The sequence below is a fragment of the Diuraphis noxia genome, unplaced genomic scaffold (assembly GCF_037042655.1).
Source record: "Diuraphis noxia isolate RWA-SAM2 unplaced genomic scaffold, SU_Dnox_SAM2 contig0003, whole genome shotgun sequence".
Taxonomy (NCBI): domain Eukaryota; kingdom Metazoa; phylum Arthropoda; class Insecta; order Hemiptera; family Aphididae; genus Diuraphis; species Diuraphis noxia.
The window spans coordinates 12,877,176-12,896,179 of record NW_028301713.1 but is presented as its reverse complement, the minus strand read 5'-3'; the positions used below and the strand labels follow the sequence as shown (position 1 = coordinate 12,896,179).

The 19,004-nt window shown below is 27.2% G+C and overlaps 1 protein-coding gene and 1 pseudogene across 1 annotated transcript; both read left to right on the top strand.

The window, feature by feature from the left end:
* The first annotated feature begins 5,520 nt into the window (after positions 1–5,520).
* LOC149056750 (uncharacterized) lies at positions 5,521–12,313 on the top strand. The gene is made up of 10 exons (XM_089223089.1): positions 5,521–6,005; positions 9,328–9,530; positions 9,607–9,750; positions 9,845–9,928; positions 10,006–10,089; positions 10,192–10,269; positions 10,334–10,429; positions 10,493–10,764; positions 11,484–11,643; positions 12,129–12,313. Exons 2-10 carry the CDS (start codon positions 9,335–9,337, stop codon positions 12,248–12,250), a joined length of 1,236 nt encoding a protein of 411 aa, XP_089079215.1. The 5' UTR covers positions 5,521–6,005; positions 9,328–9,334; the 3' UTR covers positions 12,251–12,313.
* Positions 6,922–9,139, top strand: LOC149056751 (uncharacterized; annotated as a pseudogene).
* Positions 12,314–19,004: the final 6,691 nt, after the last annotated feature.

Sequence of the window (19,004 nt, the reverse complement as noted above, 5' to 3'; positions counted from 1 at the left end):
ATATTTAATTTATGATTTTAATAGAGAATATGACAATTTAGTTTATAATAAGTTTTTGATAATGGATTTTTGTGTACCTACCAAGGGAAATATATTTTAATTTAATTTATAATAATAATGTGGTTTCACGCATGACAGCCAACAGATTTAAGTTAATATAATTTTGACCATGAGGTCTTGACAAAAGATAGGTAATAATAATATAAAATTGACCATGTGGTCTGGGGGAAAAACAAAAGTTATCGCGCCTTAAACAGAAATGAATCTAACAGGGTTATGCGTGGGAGGGAAAAACGGGTCTAGGGAACATAACAGGGGGGTTTACAAGGGGAAAAATATTAAAATCATACCAAAGGGAGATAGACGGGTCGTTGCAGTGTCCGGAACTTTGATGCCGCAGCTATCCGCCAAGCCGTCACCGACAAACGCCTCTGCCGCATCCGGGACCAGCACAAACCAACAGGAACAATTTCTGTAAAATGCATGTGGATAACAATTGTATATGGGGGGAAACATAATAAAAATGATAATAATTTAATTTACCTTGGTAGGGCATCATTTTGCCATATTTAGTTAATACAATATATTTTTTTTGTTACCAAAGGTAAAGTGAGAATTTTAATTTGATATTTCCTCTTGTACAAGAGCAATATAGAGAAAAAAAAAATTTAGTTTTAATTAAAAATGTGGGTTTGGAGAAAGGTTACTAAGAGGGACATGAGAGATTGATTTAAGATGTTTAAATATTACAAGGGACTTTTAGATTTTAAGATTGAGACAGATGAAAATTGCCATGTGTTTGCCATATTTGATTGTTAATTATTAAGTTATCATATTAGAATTTTGCCATTTTTAAAGAGATTTTGATATTTTAAGTTTTTAAGAAGGAGAATTTTAATTTTAAAAGTTTATAGAGAAGAGAGAAAAAAAAAATATTATTAGTTACAAGGGGATTTGGACATGTGTCCTGTCACGGTCGCCATATGTGAGAATCCGGAGCTTTTTATGGCTCCGTAAACCACCCACGACAAAAGGGGAACACTTTTGCCGTGACCTACGAGCCGCACCGCGTGATGACCCGAGGGCCAAGTCGGTGGAGCTCATAGGCTTTAAACACGCAACGGCAAGTGAATGCCGAAGATTTATTTAAAGGGAAAAATAATATTAAATAATAAGAATTGTATTAGGGTAATCACGTGGATATATTAAATTAGCATTATAAGTTAGAGTTGAGATTTGACATTATCAAAAATAATAATATTACCGTTTATAAGAATATAATAATTTTGGCATAACATGTGGTTAATTATGAATAATAATAATATGACCAGTCTTTTTAAAGAATATAATAAGTGGCGCATGGCAGTTACATAGTAATAATAATTTGGTGCATACTTTCCCGGCCCACAGGGGGCCACACGCCATATCAATCATGGCGTGCCCTCGCAGGGTTACCGGGAAAGCGTGCTGGGCTTGTTAAAAGCCGAAAACGGGGGGGACATTAGATTTTGTAGGGACCCGCGTCTTTTTAAACTAAAAAATATATTATTTTTTAACAAACCAATAAATAAAAAATACATTTTTTTAGGGGAGGTTGAAGCTTCGACGACGAGGGCCATTAGCCTATGGAACTGTGGGGAGGGAACTGTTGGCTTTGGTACTCGCAGATGTTTTTGACAGAATTTCGAATGTGCATCCGTAGCTAGGTTCCTGCCATGCCCGGTTGGGGGCGGCAGCCTCTATTTCCAGACAGAATGAACTGCCCAGAAAGCGATGCCACCCATGACCGGGTTTCGAACCGACGACGGTGCGCGTCGTAGGACGCCTTAGTCCGCCCGGCCACTACACCCCCTAAAAAATACATTTAATTTATGAATTCCAAATAAAAATAACAAATCGTAAAATTAAATACCTAATATAAATATCATTTTTAAGGTAATTTTTGTGTTAAAATGCATTTTTTTAAAACACTTTTGGCTATTTTTAGAACATATTACATATTTTTATGGTTTTAAGTGCATTTAAATCCGGGCCCTATAATTATTAGCATAATACGAATATGGAATTGTAAACTAAAATATAAATTGTGTAATCTTAGTATTCTTTGTAGTTTAATCGATTTAAAGGTAACATAAATAATTTTTTATTTTTTAAATTATCTTCTACTAAATACTGATATGCGAATTTCTTAAAAATGTTAATTATAATAGCTTATCAAAAGAAATTATGACTATGTCGATATTTTTATATTGGAGTTTGGGTATCTCAGTGTTTCATTAGAACCTTTCACTAAATTATTAATAGTTTTCACTGAGAAATATAAAATAATATAAGCTACAATATTTAAAAAAAAACAAATTTTATTTAATTTTTTAAACTAAAAAATATATCTATCATAGTATTATACTCTTTTAAGTTTTAGTCTTGATGTATGAAATTAAGTAAAAAATATTCTGTTACATTTGGAAAACGAAATCAGCTATTTACATAAGTTGTTTGTACCTACAGCAATAGTAAAACATGTGAAAGATACTGTAGGCATTCAAAACATATGTATAATTTTTGATATACGTGGCCTAGTACAGTAGGTTGAATTACCTTTTGTTAAAATATAAGTAAAATGAAATAAAGCTTTGTTTTAACGTTATTTCTAAAAACTATTTACTTTTATCAAAATTTTAGCTTTATGCTGTTCTAAAACTATATAATTTTTTTTATATTATTCTCCTTTATATTTATCAGGTAAATCTCTCAACTTTTGATTTTCAAATGACAATCTATACTTAAAGTTTCATAAACAAATACAGCTATTTTTTAATGAATTTTCACGTTTAAATTTTTTATTTTTCGTTAATCCATCGTTTAGGTTTAGCTTTCCAAAGTTAATACTAACCTAACCTAACCATACAATTTTGGGAGGCTATATCACAATGGATTAACGAAAAATGAAAATCGCTTATATATATTTAAAAATAATGAGTTTTTTATGCCTCATAAATCAACCTGTATAATAATATTATGATTATTATGTATTTCGAATAGTTGTTTGTATTTTATTATCAAATAGAATTACGATAGTTCTGGGTTTGGACACGAAATTAGAAATGGGTGTTCTGAGGACACGAACCTATTAAAATTAAGTTATTTGCCCTAATTTTTTTTTGAAATAGAACGAAGATGAATCGATATTTATCAAGTAGGAAACATTCTTTGGTAATCTTGAGAAAATAGATTATATTATATTATGTGGGTACCAAAATAGAAAATCTAAATAACTATACTTTTTTGATTTATCTAAATACACAACTGTATACTTTTATGCCATGATGGAAAACTGATTATAATATTATTACGTTATATACGACAATTTTTTTCTGCCATTTCAGCTCTGAATGATGAGTATTTTTTTTTTTTACAAATCGTACCTACCTATTCATTTTTACTGTCCGTGACGTTTTAAATTAAAATATACCATATATTCTTATAGGAAAACTGTACGTATTTTGATGTTTGTTTACAATTCGATACGTCACAACATACTATGTAAGCTGTAGCTCTATATAACTAAGTATACGATTTTATGTCTAATATATAGAAAATTAAAATTAATTAGCATGATATGAATGATACATATTTTGTTTTTTTGTTTCTTTTAAGTACCTACCTAGCTGTTAGCCAATGACAGCCCGACTATTTGTTATTTTTTTTAAAATTATAATGAATTTCCTCAGCTCTTTGCTGATGGAAGTAAAGAAAAAATGTTGGCGGTTTAACAATATTGTTGATAATATTTAATATAATATTTATACACGTCAAATGAACGACCATGCAGTAGTAAGCGCTAAAGTTAAATCGAAATATTATTCATCGTCGTGCACGCGAAATGATGATGATAATAATCGTTGGAACAGTTTTTTACTGGTCGGACACGACATGTTTTCCGTCCCCTCTTGTCCGGAAAGTTCTGTACCATGGAGTTGCAGACGTGAGCATTCCAGCGGTTAGGTTAGGCCAGCTCCCCTTAGGGAAATCGGTCAGTGCTCAAAAGTGATGAGGTTACAAATTCTAAAAAGTTGGTTACAAATAGTTACAAATTGAGTTTTATAAGGTACAAACTGTTTTGGGGGATTTTGATGAGGTTTTGAGGAGCTGCGTGAAATTAGCCCCTCGTTGAGAAATTTGTTATTACTCAGCATAGCCACACAGCATTTTTCAATGTAAATGATTAAACAAATATTTATTTTGAATTGAAATTTAAATATTTAAAATTAAAAGTTAATTCTACTTTAATATATATTTTATTTTTTTAGTAAATTTTCAAATATTTAACAATAACTAATAATTATTTAATTATAAATATTTTATTTTCAATAAAAATTTTATAATTTAATAATTTAAATATTTAACATTTATTTAATATTGTAAGATTAATTACAATTTAATTTTAAAAGTGAACATTGATGTTATATTTATATTTTAAATACAATTTTTGTAATCTGTTCATTGGAAAATGAACATTTTATTTCCAATTAAATTATATGATTAAACTAATATTAAGATATGATATAAATCACGATTAAAGATAATATGGTTGTCCAACGAACTATGATAAGAAACAATTTAATGGAGCTCATAAATTCTTTTATTATCAACGATACCCTAGAAACTTTCACTAGCGCTCATAGAATATGAATTAAGTACTAGGCATCTGAATTCAATAATGTTCTGTGATAACAGTGATAATATGCACAATGCACAATATTTTCCCGCGAAAATATGAAAAAGTAAACGTGATTAAAAATACGAACTTTTCAACGATTTTTACAATTGTGATTTCGTGATTCGTAATTTTAGTGTTAATTGTACTTCTAGTAAAGAAATATCTACTTTTGGTGTTTTACTTTGACATTTTAATGTAACGTGCATCAAACTGATATGCTAACTGATATATGTAGTACGTTTGTCATAATGAGAATGAGACAGTATACATATATTAAAAATCAGATGAATAAAAAACAAAATAAAACTAAAAAAAAATTATCAAAACTCGTAGGTAGTTAGCTAAAATTATAATTTACATTACATACAGAAAGTGACGTACCTAAGTACTTTATTAATTAATCGTTAAAAATATATTGTTTTTAATTTGTGTCAAAACATAATATAAATAAAATATAAATGTGTTACAGACTTACAGTATCTATCATTCTGTGTTTTTAATACTTTTTATAACATACATAAATTACTAAATTAGTAATATGAAGATAATATGATGAAAGGTAGTATAATATTATCAATTAAAATTATTCAAATTTGTGATTCAATATTTTAACGTTTGGAGCGCCAGTTCTCGGTTCTACTTGTTGTGATAACAAGGAAACTCGAAGAGTCACTTTATTATGCTTCGTTGTGCAACCATATTATCTTTAATCGTGATATAAATGAATATTAACATTTAATATGTTATAAATATAGAAATGTGTTGTTGTTGAATTCATAATCAGCGGGGAAAACCATGTAACGACCGTTGTTTCCGTTGCGCATACGCCGCGATCGCTTTGAAAACGCTGATAAACCGCTACAAACTCAATACTCATTATTTATAGAAAAGTCAACTTATTATTACAATATTACTTATGTTATTAGTAAGTTGATAATTTATTATTCGTCCAGTGGTGCTACGTAGTGTTAGTACGTTGTGCATCACAATTCACAGTCATATAATTTAAGACATTTTGTCTCCGCGCGTATGCCGTAGATGTACTTTATTGTATCGTTCGCGTTTTTATATTTTATAATTCGTATCAAAGTTGGTACAGTTGTCCAGTTATCCAGCAATACAAATTCAATTGACGTGATATTTTGTCTCCGCGTGTATGCTTGCAATATATGTGCTTTATTGTATCGTTCGCGTTTTTATATTTTATAATTTGTGTCAAAGACGGTACAGTCGTCCAGTTGTCCAGTAATACAAATACATTTGACGCTGTATACCTACATTTTCGGTAAGTACCAAGTACCTGCTACTTTTTCATTATCGTGCTCCTTATTGTTATTAATATTATAAAATATCACTACCTACTTACTAAAACGATGTAGACAGAATCAGAATGAATAGAACAATATAAAAATTGTAATAGTTAATTAAACAAATAGCTAGGTATTACATTTTGTATTACGTAGGTATATTGTTAATTCTATGTAATATATAATTTATATATGTATTTAATGGCGGGCTAGTGTGGTCAAATTTCGAGCATGGACCAGTTTCGCCTAAAACAAAATTTTTGTTTAAGGTACATAGGTACCTATATTAATACATTTTCTACTTGAATAAGTAGTTTGATAACTTATTACTTATAGTTATAAAATAAAGGTATTATTACACACGCTTAGTGTACCTAAGTAGTGTATTAAGATTAAAATATATTTTATAAATCATGTTATTCATATTATGTACATCAAAATTAATATTTATGATATTGGAATAGTCTTCTATTGTTAACGATACTCTAACCTTATAAGTTTTTCATTACAATTTACAGTTAATTATAAATTTGCTTTTCCTTTTAAAAAGGTTATTGGATGAAGTAAAATTTGATGCCGATATTTGAAAGTTGCAATTGTAATGTATCAAACTGAATGTTTTTATATTTATGTCAATAATTTTTATATCTGTATAACCGCCCACTTATAAATTATAAATTTACCGCTTCAGACATGGTTAATAAGTTAATTTTAGTTATTTAATTTCTTTGTTTTTCAAAAAATTATTAATAGTTAGAAGTTAGCTGGTCGGTAGTAAAGTGTTTTCATTAATTGTGTTAATTTTATAACTATTGCCATATTTTACACTAATAGGATTTTGCTATTTCATACATATAATAATAATAATTATTTTCTTTTATATTAATTATAAATATGTCTAGTCAATCTGAAAGTAAATCTACTAAGCGTAGAAGATATCTGAATGATATGGAAACCATTGATTTTATTGTTGAAAATCAAGAACAATTAAACTTTTTACCACAACCAAGTACCTCCATAGATAATGATAATGACTTAGTTGTAGAAAGCCATGATATACCATCTCGTAGTGTAATTGTTAATGATGATATTATTTCTAATAATATTAATACTGATGATATATTTAACTTTTCTTTTTCAAATATTAATTTTGATGATAATAATGTAGACATATCTAATTATCATGATCTACAAAATGAATCATGTAGCTCTGATTCTAATGATGAATATTCAACAAATTCTAATAATATTTTATATGATAATCAATGTTTAATTCTTAAACTTATTGCTAACTGGACAATTGAACATAATATTACATTATCTGCACTATCTGCTCTATTAAAACTTTTAAAAAATCATAAATGTTTCAGTCATTTTCCAGTTGATGCTAGAACTGTGTTAAAGACACCTAATAAACCTAACAAAATCCAAACTATTCAATCTGGGTATTATTACCATTTTGGTATTGCAAATGGTTTGAAATCTCATTGTAATTTTTCAATTATTAATGAAAATATAATTAAATTGGTTGTTGGTATTGATGGTTTGCCGTTAACAAAAAGTTCCTCTAGCGCCTTTTGGCCAATTCTTGCATATGCTCGGTACAGTTCTTTTAAATCTAATGTTTTCATAGTTGGTCTTTATTGGGGGAAAGAAAAACCACAGTGTAGTAATTCATTTTTAAAAAATCTTGTTGATGAACTTAAATTTTTAGCAGAAAATGGTATGGATACTGCTTATGGTAGAAAAAATGTCAAGGTAGAAACATTTTGTTGTGATACTCCAGCTAAGAGTTTTATTTTAAACACCAAAGGGCATGTTGGATATTATTCCTGTCCAAGGTGCACCGTTGAGGGTGAACGTATAAATAATACCATGTGTTTTTTAGGTACAAATTTTCGCAAAAGAACTCATTTAGATTTTATAAACCGTGTCGATGATGAACATCATATAGGCAATACAATATCAATTTTAACTGAAATACCTTATATAAATATGGTGGACGATTTCAGTATTGATTATATGCATTTGGTATGCTTAGGCATTGTTAAGAAATTGATTTTATTGTGGTTGGGTATATTTAAAAAATCCCCTGTAAATGTTCGCATACAAAGCCGAAATGTACATGTAATTACCAATTGTCTCTTATTTAATAAAAAATATGTAACTGTTGATTTTTCAAGAAAACCTAGGGGATTAAATGATATAGTGAGGTGGAAAGCAACAGAGTTTAGACAGTTCTTACTTTATACTGGGCCAATAGTGCTAAAAGGAATTTTATTGGATGAATGTTATATTCATTTCATGTGTTTACATGTAGCCTTTAGAATTCTTTTATGCCCTTTAAGTACTGAAAAATTGGTCAATTTCAGTGAAAAACTTTTAATACATTTTGTTGAAAAATTTGAAGAAATATACGGACCTCAATTTTCATCTCATAACATCCATGGGTTAATCCATATGATTATAGGAAATTTGGCTCTTTAGAGGAATGCTCATGTTTTCCCTTTGAAAACTACATGAAGTTCTTAAAAAAAATGGTAAGAAAACATGAGAGGCCATTAGAGCAAGTAATTAAACGCTATCAAGAATTTTTAACCTTTAGTGAATCTAAATTAAATACCAATCTACACAATGAAATAATATACAAAAAAAAACATGTTAATGGACCTTTACTTGAACACTTTACTACTGTTCAGTTCCAAATCATTATTAAAAATAGAATTAAAATAGATATAAAGTCTATTTCAGATTGTTATATAGGTTATGAATATGATAAAAAATTATGTATTTTTAAAGTACTAAATATTTGTAAAGATTCTATTAATGATAGATATGTATTTTTGGCTAAAAAATTTAATAATATTTGTTGTTACTTTGAAAAACCTATGAATAGCTTAAAGTTAGGTATAGCATTAGTTGATGAATTATCAGCTGCAGAAGATTACACTATAATTGATATAGAATTTTCTAAATATATGATATTATTTGATAATGATAATAATAATGTAGCATACCCCATTTTACATACTCTTGATGTTATTTAATTAATTAGTTGTATTAGGTATATTTATAATTATTAGTTTTATGTATAAATACAACTTTTAAATAAATTGACCTACTTGTTTATTTTATTTTATTATTTGTTATTATTATTAATTCTAAGTTGAAAAAAAAATGATAATTGTTAATATTTAAATAATATGTGTATAGATACCTACCCTTTTAAATTATTTTAATTTTCTATGATATTTTTTATTATTTAATATATTATTTATTTATTGTTGTATTATTATATAGTATTTAAATGGCAACGTATTCAGTAGTTCACTTTTTCGGTGATGACTCTGTAGAACCTGTACCTAGTATTTGGATTTCAAAAAATGGGACTTGTGCGTGGCCAAAAAATGGAGCTTTGATTAAAAAATACATACAACTAAAAACTATTCCTAATGAAATTGAATTTGTTTATCATAAAGCAAGAGTTCTTAAAACAAATATCAGTAAAAAAATATTGTTTAATTATAAATTTCTTTGCTATTCAAGACATTACAATTTGATACCTTTTTTATACTATAGAATCATTGGGAGAAGCTAACAGTTTGGCAGAAAAAGGGTGTACACAAAGTGATCTATCAGATTATACTGGTGACTTGATGAAGTCCAAGAGAAAAATAAAAGAAAAAAAAAATCAGTCATATTCAGATTGTCCTGAGTATTCAGGTTATTATTTTTACTTGTTTAACTACCCGATTAAAAAATAATATATCTGTTTATTTTAAATTTGTTTACCTATAATAATTATTATTTTATTTAGATTCTGATGATGATAAATCCAATAAGTCTGATCATAAATTAATAAAATATGCAGGTTGGTCTCCTTCTCCAAAAAAGTTTAAAAGTAAGTTTTTATTTAATAAATACATTTTTATTGTGTTATTTTTAACATGTAATATATAAGTACATATTTTTTTAAAGCGCTTAAAAGTCAACAAAAACCATCAATAGTTAAACAGCTGTCTTATGATATATTGTCAAATGTGACAGATAACTATAAGAATGGTAAATGATTATGTATTTGTTATTCATTAATAATTATTAAAAATGATTTATGTCATGAAGGTAGAAATATTATATATATATAATCATGTTCTGTTTTTATAGTACCAAAATCAAACTCTGATAAAGATACAAATGAAGACATTGTTGAAGATAAATTAGAGTCTTCTGATGTTCATCTTGGTAAATATTTTTGTATAATAATAAAGTTACTTTTTTTATTTAAATCTCAATTACATTTTAACAGATGAAAAAAGTTCAGAAGTATGTATTAAAACACCTAAATTATTAGACATATCTATAGAAGCTGTAACTAAAGTAACATCAGGCAATAGTACACCAGGTAATGCTTCAGTTTGATTCAAAAATATACTTTATATATTATATATTTACTAATTTCATACAGGCAAAGATTTTCAAAAAGAAACTTTACACATGTTGACATTTATCAAACATGAATTACGGCGTTTCATAAATAATCAAAGAGATATGGCTCAAAGACTTGATTTTATTGAGATACGTTTAAATAGTATGCCAACAAAAGATTCTTCTGTCAATAATAAGATATCCTCATCATTAAATGACATGACTTGTTGTCCATTACCCATCGATAATATGACAGATCTTGATACATTGGAAAGTAATGTTTTGGGAGATGGAGCATTCCGCACAAACTTAGTAAGAAACTATACTATCTTTGATTTAGTTATTAAATGGTTGAAATATTAAGTTTTAATAAATTTTAATTCAACTTTTGTAACCAAATAAATATATTAATTGTAGCATTTACTAACCAAGGAAATAATAAATAAAAGTTCTGTGCTAAATATTATTATAGTAGTATTAAGGATACATTATTGCTGTATACCTATACTTATGTATATATATTCTAAAAAAGCAACTAAGTTAATTAATAATTAAATTATTAAGGATATTATAACAGTAAACATATATGATTATAGTTAATGGACTTTGAAGAACATGGCAGAGTTTCTTTTACCTACTGACTATTATTTGTTTATTCAGTTATAGACATTATAGTATAGAGCATGGATTCTTAAACTTGTATAAACACTGTACCCCTTTTTATCAATACATTTTTTGGGTACCCCTTCTTAGTTACTTAACTAAAATATGTATAAAAAAATTTAAAGACTTACATACATGTTGGCCAGATTTGTACCCCTTAAAAAATTTCAAGTACCCCCAAGAGGTATGCTTACCACAGATTGAGATACACTGGTTTAAAGGATGAGTTGTATTTATATTGTAAATATTAGCTGTATCATGAGGGAGATGATGGTGATTGATCCTCGGTTTTTAAATTTTAAAGTTTTGCCTTTCTAGGGTTTATAATATATAAAATAATTATTATGATATATTTACGCATTTTTTAGGTGAATGAATTATCTTATATTGGTGGAAAAAATGTTAAATCTATGGTAAAAAGGCTTATGGCTAAGTTATTTAAAGATGAGTTATTGAAAGACTTCTCATATACTGGGAAGAAAGGAAAACAGAAATTTTCAAATTTAGCAACTTGTTCCGTAATATTTGGTAAGATATATTATGACGACTATATATTATACATACAATATAAACATTGATTTTATTATGTAGTAGGCAATAGTGTGGGGAATGCACCAATTTTAAGTAATGTTCTTTCAACATTTAGGGGTGGGTGCACCATGATAATTAATTTAGTAAGATTTGTAAGACAATAATGAAACTGGAAATAAAAATTAAATAATTTATAAACAAAAGTTTGTTTGTATATTTATATAAATATTAATTTTAACTAATAAAATTTGTAATATACTATACGATAACATTCATACAAACAAATATTTAAGTGTTGTAAATGCCATATGTAATAACAGGTTATATAAATCTAGTATCAGGATTGGATAATTTCATAAAATATCTTTGCTCATAATCTGCAAAAATAAGTTACTGTATATGTTCTAGTTTTTTAGGTACTAATTATAATGAATATACTTAGCTATATTTATTTTTAAAATTTTTTCTTATTTAATTTATAGATGCCATCAAAACTCAAGAAAAGTTTAAACACGGTACTCAAAATGAAATGGAAGACATTATTAAATATGTACTTGCTCAAGCTCCATTTAACCTGAAGAGGCAAATTGAAAAAAATAACTAAATTAATTACTTCATTTTTATTGTTTAATATTAATAAGAATAAAATGTTTAATTATTATTAATATCAGTTGTTTATTTCATATTTATTTAACATTTTTTTTTCTGGTATTCGATGTAAGTTAAGTTTGATGGTACATTTATTAACCATTGCAAAATCACAAATAAATATAAATTTATTAGTAAAAATTTATATTTATTTTTGATTTTTATTAATAATTAACCAAAGGGTTCAATCAATATTTATTAGGAATTAGATAGTATATAAAAATGTATTATCAATGAAAATCTTATAATTTATTAATCATTAAAAATTTTTTTGAAATATTTGTTTAACATTGTATAAACATATCAATGCTGTGTGGGCGCGAAGTTACAAATTCTAAAAAGTTGGTTACAAATAGTCACAAATTGAGTTTTATAAGTTACAAACTGTTTTGGAAGATTTTGTTGAGTTGGAGGGGCCAGCCCCCCTTAGGGGGGAAATCGGTCAGTACTCAAAAGTGATGAGGTTACAAATTCTAAAAAGTTGGTTACAAATAGTTACAAATTGAGTTTTATATGTTACAAACTGTTTTGAAGGATTTCGTTGAGGTGGGGAGGCTGCGTGAAGTTAGCCCCTCAATGAGAAATTATCCGTTGCTTGAAAAATATTAAGTTAAATTCTAAAAAGTTGGTTACAAATGGTTACAAATTGAAAAAACAAGGTTACAACCATTTTTGAAAAGGTCTTATACACTGGGGGGGGGGGGGCTAACTTCACACACATTAACCATCTCGTTGTCGTCCGTCACTAATAACGACTTAAAAATTGATAATTATTTTACTTTTTCCTTATTTATTAATAATTAAAAAATAACTAAAATGAACGCTGATGAATTTTCTCAAAAAAATACCAACCATCCAATTTTATTCAACAGATTCCTCGTCCTCAACAAGTATTGAATTACAGATACTGCAATTTTTTAATGATAAAAATAAAAGTTTAGCATGTTTAAACAATTATCCTGTTGTTAAACAATTATTCATTAATTATAATACTAATATTTGTTCGTCAGCACCGGTAGAGAGATTATTGTTTTAATTTGCTGGCTTTATAATGGCACCTACTCGTTCCCGGTTGTCTGACGAACAATTCGAAAAACTTGTATTTTTAAAAGGTAACCAAAATTACGGGGTTATCTAATTTATATTATATTTTATTATATTTTTCCAATGTTTTTTTTATTTAATTTATACACTTTTTTTCATATATATAATAATATAATTAACTAATACAATTGTAATAAAAATTTTAAATGTAATTGGTAATTGTAAGTAATTCAATTATGTAATTTGTAATTTGTAATTAAATGTTCTACGATCATGTGATTATTAATTTGTAATTAATTACTGGTATTTTGAGTAATTTGTAATTTGTAATTAATTACTTTTTTTTGGTAATTTGCCCATTCCTGCTGTGTGCAAATCTACAACTAATATTATTTTTATAATTTTTTTTTTTTATAAACTCTTGAAACATTTACAACTACTTCGAAAATTAAAAAAATAGTAAGCAAAGAATAAATTTGCTTAACCTTTTGTCTATTCCTCTTGATAAGAGGATTGTCGAATTGATCTTAAAAAAAAATAATACAAACATATAAATCTTGATTACGCGACCTACATGAAACTTTATGTGTTTCGGATGCATTTTTAGCGCTTCTCACTCAATTTTCTACACTACGACGACGTTTTTGGATGATTACACATTGTAATATTATTACCTATACTAGCTATACTTATGATTATAATATTATACAAGCGTGTGCACCGGAATCCGATAAATATATATTTATCACAATCATACATATGTATTCGATATCGATTGTGACATTATCAAAGTATACGTTATTTACGTGCTTATGACGTCATCGATTCGGCTCGTTTTATGAACTGCGTGTTACAAAAAAAAAAATACACACAAAAATTAAAACAAGTCTAACTGCATCCAATAATTTATTTTATTACATACAAACACGATTGTTATTGTTCAGTTTTTTCTAACAGAAAATATAAATGTCTATCATAATATTATGTTATACAACTTGCCTCAGATGATATTTTAAAATCTCCTCTGATATGCCCTTAAATTGTGTAACAAAGAAGTATGATTTTTTAGTATTATAATGTATTCGGTTTGTCTGTACAAAGTATATATACAAATTTTTCAGCATATTTCATTATCGTTTGTCTTGTATCATCACATCATGGTTGCACCTGATATCTCACACCAATAAAACTATATATGTATATTGTATATATTTTCGAGACCGTTATTTTAAGACCAAAAATACGCCAACAATAGAATGTGTTATAAACACAATATATATGTATATATATTTTTTTTAAACAGTTGGCTTTATTAGAAAAATTACAATCTATAAAGTATGTACAATAAGTAATATTAATAATTTACAGACAGTTGACAATCTATATGCACATGAAGAGGAAATCACACATTTGAGACACCTAGCTCTTAATATTATTAAGTTTTTAAGTCGCGACACCAATTTCTTTTTAAGACGATGGATTTGTCTTTAGTATTTCAATATATACTTAAAATACAATATAATTTCTTAATTTCCTTTTTAGCATTCCATCACTGCCTGCAAAAAAAAAATCTCCTCCACCCATAATATGTAACTACATATGTTTATATAGCTGTCATTTTGATACGTATGACATTGTTTGTCTCAAAAATCACTTTGTGGCTTATCATTTTGCTAAATCTCTGTAACCTATCCCAAGACATCGAGTTCATACCGTGAATCTTTAGCTAGGGGTTTCGTTTTATTTATTTTGTTGGCCACGCGCATCATGCAGAAATGGATATAATTATCCAATTATGCGAGGTCGAAAAACTTTGATTATAATATATGTTACCATGGACCATATTTGACTACGATAAAGAATTGATATAATTTATCTTAAAACAACATAAGATCGGTACCTATATGGAAGTAGATATTTTATTTTTTTTAGTAACAATAGGTGCATCGAAGCCACTGTATATAGAAGACAATTATCCATAAATCGTTTGTAAAAAAACTAATATGATGACTATTTATCAAAAATAAAAATTGAACGCATTACTGCATTCGATCATTTCGAAACCGGATAGATTAAATATTATACCCATTTATATATGTGTACTTATTATTTTTTTTTTAAATACAACTATTTTCAAATATAAAATACAATGCCTCAAACATTATTGGTATCTAATACATAATATTCTAAACGTAACATAATAATCATTGCAGTGGGGAGGGGGGGGGGCAAATTATGAGATGTTTCGGATCCAATAATAGGTACCTACATGTATGTACATGTATATGGGTACATGACTGAAAATAGCGTCTGTCAATCATTTTTTCCAACGTGCATAATGGCTACAAGGAAGCGTAAAACGAATATAAAATATTTAACTCTATAGTCAAACTTTATCATACAATGATATAATACATGCTATTATAACAAAATATAAATCTATAGACTGCAGCTATGTTCATAAGTATATACACACAAAAATAATTGGTGTGACCGCTAGTGGTCAAAACATCAAAATATCTAACCTCAAGTGGCAATACTTATCAACCTTTTGTTAAAACTTGAATGTATATCTTATACTAACGCATAATACAGGTGCATGACGAATGGTTAATAATTTTCTTTTTAGTTTATGGAACTATGGAAGTTATGTTCAAACATTTGGAAAGTTATGGTTCGAATACGAGACATTTTTGTTTCAAAAATTATAGACACCGAACGTTAGAGTTTAAGCCAACAACGACTACTTAAAATGCGTTTGGAAAATGTTTACAATACGACAACCGTTTTCAGGGGGGGGGGGAATTGGCATTAGTATGATACATACATTTAATACACAGTACTACCTCTTATGTGTTTGTGATTTTGTATACAACAAACGTTTTTTATACCGTGTACGTATATAGGTACGTATTATTATTATCATTATAAGATGATGAGGGGCATCGTGTATATGACATTTGTTTGCCACATGTGTTATTGAATACCTGTCTCGGGGCACGGAAAACTGCTTTAACGGATTTGTCGAAAGGACGTTAATTTTTTCCGAAGCGTATATGAATGACGACGACGGCTATAAATAATAACTTTACCTACAGGGTGATCCATTTAAGTGGGTACACTAATTATCTCGAAAAGTATTAACTTTTTTTGAATTTTTTTTTTTTTAAACTTCTAGGTTTATGTTTTTCTAAAACCGTATAATATTTAAATTTTTTTCACCCTTATATTTATTAGTGAAACCACTATCAACTTTTGATTTTCAAATGGTAACATAAAATAAAAATATCATGAATTAATAATCCCATTTTTATTGTGAATTTACGCGTTAACATTTTTATTTTTCAATGATTCGTTTGCGAGATACAGCTCCTCAAAGTATTGGTGGTTGAAAGTCGGTACCGCTGGAAAATTTTAATTTGTAAAGCCCAGAAGCTATAACTGATAAATTCGATACCGTTCGAACTAACTACCTAAGGTACCTAACATTAAACATATTGATAATTGTTGTGCTTTGAACCTCATTAATTGAATGTCGAGCTATTAGTGCTATTACACCTTTATGCTAATTTAAACATTAAAGCTACGTTTTGTTGACCTTGACTGTCGCACCAAATCCCCTCCATAATCAATATTACCATAGAACAATAATAATCGTATTACAATTTACAATTACCGATATTTGGCGATACCTTTATCATTATTTATAATTATCTATGATGACCAAGGTGTATTGATAAGGTGTCGTCACTCTGGACCCCTATACGTATTACGTATACACTCTTGATTGAAAATATTACCACAGTTCTATAGTCACCAGAGCGCGCTTCCTGTCCTATGAAGGCCTATGTATTCATACTTTTAAATGCAAAATGTCTTAAAAATTACGAATTATAATGCTATTTTTTTTTAAATTGAAGTTTAGTATTTACTAAAACAATGAATCATAATAAGTTTTTTTTTATTGAGTTGGCATAATAAATTGGAGCCTGTAATTATACATTAAATTTGCATTTTAATCATTTGCAATATTTTTTATCGAGTAGACATCAACTATAAAATATGATGTATAATTTAGTCACTTATTCTTTGGATATTTGCATCCTTCTTAAAATCTTTAAATTAAATTAAATCTATTATGATTCTGCTCCTAATTTTAATAGTAGTCTGGTACAGTGAAGTATTATTTTCTAGTGCTCATAAAAAACTCTAAAAACATGTTTAAAATATTTTGCATATTTTTTTATATGATTAGGTATATTATTATTATTTATATTTTAATATTATTCAATAATAGTTATCTTATAAACATCAAACTAATTTTGAAAAATTGTTTAGTTTTTTTGGTGTTTTCTTGTTTTTAACAACTTGCTCATTTTTTCTTTTGCAAGTGAATATCATTCTTGACATATTGCATTATGATATATTTGGTTAATATTTGACTGTGTAATGAGCAACCAACCTTTTTCAAAAATTTTGTCTGTATAATATATTTCTTTAATAACTACAAATTATGTTTGAAAAATAAACAGTGAAAAATGAATAAGAAGTTTTTAAATTAAAATGCAACATTACAAACATGATCTTTTACCGGGACATCTAGTTATATACATATTATTGTATATACATATTTAGATACTTTACAATATAATCTAGTACAGTGCTTCTCAAATTGTTTTGTCATGAGGCTCCCTAAATTTAATGTAAAACTGTCAAGGCCCTCTTAATCAAAATTATATATTGTTTTTTCTAAATTAGGTATATACCAAAATTACATGTACTATTTCACACAGATAAATTATTAAAATGTATAGTAAATTAATGTTTTAATATACTTTTGAAAAATATTAATAATAGTATTAAAATTTAAGTATTTAAACTTTTTCCATAAACGCTTAAAGTCTAAAGAAAATAAGCACTGATCTAGGATGACCATATAAATCTATCAACCATTTAGCATAAGGATATGTTTCTATCCCCAAGATATCGGTTAATAATTTATAATAATATATAGGTGATAGCATTGATTTTATAATATACTATAAAAACTATGAATATATTATAAAATCAATGGTGATAGGTACAACTGAGTAATAAATGCTTATAAAAAGGTATTCAAAATATATGCATTTTAGTAACACATAGGTAATATGAATACTAGTATTAACCTCAATATCAACAAATAATGAATTGTATTTAAAAATCAATATATTAATTAATAATTAATAATTATTATTTGTTCATTGTAACACTTTGAAAGCATTATGTATGATAATTTAGTGAATTACTCTCACATTTTTCATATATTTTTTTTCTAATAGGAAATTTAAAAATGACAATATTTAATAATATTAATAATTGTATTTGATAAAAAGAAAGTATTTAAATACAAATAATTTAGAATATAGAAGTCATTATGCAATGTAAAATTTTAAATTTTATTTCTTAAATCATAATATATTTTCAATTTTCTATGGCTTTGGTATACAAAAGTGTTCGTTTATCGGCCTCTTTAGGACATACAGCGCTCCCGGTGGTGACGACTATCTGTAGTAAAGTTTTCAATCAAGTTATCAAACAAGTAACGACACCTTATCAATACACCTTGATGATGACCCATAGAGTAATTATTATAATTATTATTATTACTCTATGTGATGACCACG

Coding starts and splice junctions, on each gene's coding strand:
- LOC149056750 (XM_089223089.1), top strand. CDS start 9,335: ATGGCAACGTATTCAGTAGTTCACTTTTTCGGTGATGACTCTGTAGAA. Junction 9,751..9,844: donor AGATTGTCCTGAGTATTCAG/GTTATTATTTTT, acceptor TATTTTATTTAG/ATTCTGATGATGATAAATCC. Junction 10,430..10,492: donor ATCAGGCAATAGTACACCAG/GTAATGCTTCAG, acceptor AATTTCATACAG/GCAAAGATTTTCAAAAAGAA.